This window comes from Microtus ochrogaster, chromosome 6 (assembly GCF_000317375.1).
Source record: "Microtus ochrogaster isolate Prairie Vole_2 chromosome 6, MicOch1.0, whole genome shotgun sequence".
Classification (NCBI taxonomy): Eukaryota; Metazoa; Chordata; class Mammalia; order Rodentia; family Cricetidae; genus Microtus; species Microtus ochrogaster.
In genome coordinates this window covers 21,841,783-21,844,249 of record NC_022013.1, presented here as the reverse complement: position 1 = coordinate 21,844,249, position 2,467 = coordinate 21,841,783, and the positions used below count along the sequence as shown (strand labels likewise).

Genomic DNA, 2,467 nt, shown 5'->3' with positions numbered 1-2,467 from the left:
TGGTGGTGGTGGTGGTGGTGGTGGTGGTGGTGGTGGTGGTGGTGGTGGTGGTGGTGGGTGATGAATATGTGCACATGAGTACAGGTACCCATGTGAGTCCAAAAGAGGGTGTTAGATCTCCTGAATCTGGAATTATTTATGAGCTTTAGACATGAGTAGTAGGAGCCAAACTCAGGTCTTTTGTAAGAGAAGTAAGCACTCTTAACTACACAACCATCTCTCAAGCCCTGACCTTGTTTTTTTGAGACAAATTCTCAAAGGTTCATCTTAGCCAGCTAACCATCAAGCCGCTTTCTTCAGCTAGCTCGTCAGTGCTAAGATTACAGATACCTCTCCAGCTCTTTCACGTAGGTTTGTGATCAAACATAAATCCTCTTATTTGTACCACAAGGACTTTGGTAATTGAGCTATCCCTCTAGCTCTGGTTTTTGTTGTTTGTTTAAAGACAGAAACTAGCTTTGAATTGACTGTGTAACTGAAGATTGAGGATGACCTTGAACTTCTGTTCATTTTTGCTGCTTTCCCCTCCTGAATGTTTGAGGTTACAGGCCTATACCGCCACTCTCAGTTTATGCAGTGCTGGGGATCAAACCTAAGTCTTCATGCATGCTAGACAAAGCATTTTCCAGTTGACTACATTCCCCAACCCCTGCAATTGCCTCTTTCATAGCATTTTCTTCTTTTCATTTTTGTTGTTGAAAATCAGAAACATCATTAGAATTTCCCCAGTAACACTTACTTTAGAACTTTTTAGTGTAGCTTTCTTCGGCTCAGTCCTGTCCCAGAGCACTGAAAGTTGACGTCATGACCGCATCAACCTTCCATTCCCTCCTTTCCGTGCCTACCTAGAGTTGAGTGTATATGAATTTGCTACTAAGGCAGCACTCTAAACTTTTGACTTCTTAGTGCTGCATTGGCCTGTCAAGCTTCTTGTGTAGTGGCTTCTAACCATAACAGCCCTCAAGGAGCCATGACAGGCTGCATTACTATTGTTGAAATTTGTCATTATGACATCCCCAGACAAACCAGAAAATAGAACAGAATTCTTTAACTCTTGGCAATTCTTACGTTTATACAATAGCATTTGTCCTTGGGTTCTTACAGATATTCTTTCTAACCACCTCAGTGCCCTACATGATATGCCTAACCTCTGACCTAAAAGGCCAAAACTAAGAAATCTTACCCAGGTCTTGGAAGTCATATCAGTTTCCTTCCTATTGCAGCCAGTCAGTCACTTTGATATGGTCAAATCTGCCCCAGAGACTTCTTCCCTTTCTGTCAGGCCTTGGAATAGCTGAGGTATACTTATTTGCCTTCTTCCCACAGCAGTGTTGTGACCTAGGCTACCATGCTAGCCTGAACCGGGCCCTGCGCACTTTCTTGTCTGCTGAATTAAATCTGGAACAATCGAAACATGAGGGTCTGGATGCTATCGAAAATGCAGTAGAAAACTTAGATGCCACCAGTGACAAACAGCGACTCATGGAGATGTACAACAATGTTTTCTGTCCCCCTATGAAATTTGAATTCCAGCCCCACATGGGAGATATGGTAAGACCATTCCCTGTCCTGCACCTTTCCCCAACGGGACTTGAATGTACTTAGATGTATGTATAGTTTTTATTACATATAGACCACATCCAAAGGAGAGGGGCTTCCTGTCAGGTAAGTTACACTCTATTCTTTCAGACCCTGCAGTATATCCTTTTGATTTTGACTGATGTGCTTATCCCTGAGCCTAGGCTTATGTTCCATCTAAGTGAACTGGCCGAAACTGTATAGTGGATAGTCTCCCAGAGGGTAGTCCACAGTCCCAAGTAACTGTGTACCAGAAACCTGATGGGGAGTGCCCAGGGAATGAAGAAAAGCACAGATACATGGTCTGAAAAGCAAGAGTCACATAAGTTGTGATAGCTCTGATGGAGAATACCAACTATAAAATAAACCAGGACCTCAGCATGTTTATTATATAGAGCACAAGGAGAGGAGTTAGCTGATATTGGTAGGTATCTATAGGCTAACAATCTCAGGCTGTGACCATCCTAGATATGGAAGCTTCAGTTGTTAGCTTTTGCACACATTGATCAGTTGATCATTGATCATAAACACTTTTTCTTGCACACACTCTCAACATTCACACTCAGACCAGAGGAAGGCTTTGCTAGTTCAAAGTCTAGCCAGTATGGGGAAGGCTTTGCTGTTCCCACAGGTCTGAGGCATTGATCCTTGACATGGCTAAGCCCATGCCAACAATACACATTCATTCAGGACTTCATCCACTTTTTACACATTCACTCAAAGCTTCCTCAGTTCCCCACAGTAGTGAGACCTAGAGGACTAGATAAGAAGAGGCCACTCAAATCAGCAGTGTGCTCTTGCCATGCGCAGTGCTTCCCTTGGGATTAGCAGCTAGACTCTTTAGAAAACCCTGCTCTAACCTGACAGCAATGGTGATATATATATATAT

The 2,467-nt window shown here is 43.1% G+C and overlaps 1 protein-coding gene across 5 annotated transcripts in view; it reads left to right on the top strand.

The window, feature by feature from the left end:
- Srgap2 (SLIT-ROBO Rho GTPase activating protein 2) overlaps positions 1–2,467 on the top strand; it is a 225,990-nt gene that overhangs the window by 169,934 nt on the left and 53,589 nt on the right. For 4 of the 5 annotated variants that reach the window (XM_005348323.2, XM_026779645.1, XM_013346756.2 and 1 more), the window contains exon 8: positions 1,327–1,551. In XM_005348323.2, coding sequence (XP_005348380.1) covers positions 1,327–1,551 — 225 coding nt within the window. The remainder of the gene's footprint in view (positions 1–1,326; positions 1,552–2,467) is intronic. The other variant, XM_013346755.1, reaches the window with a different exon arrangement.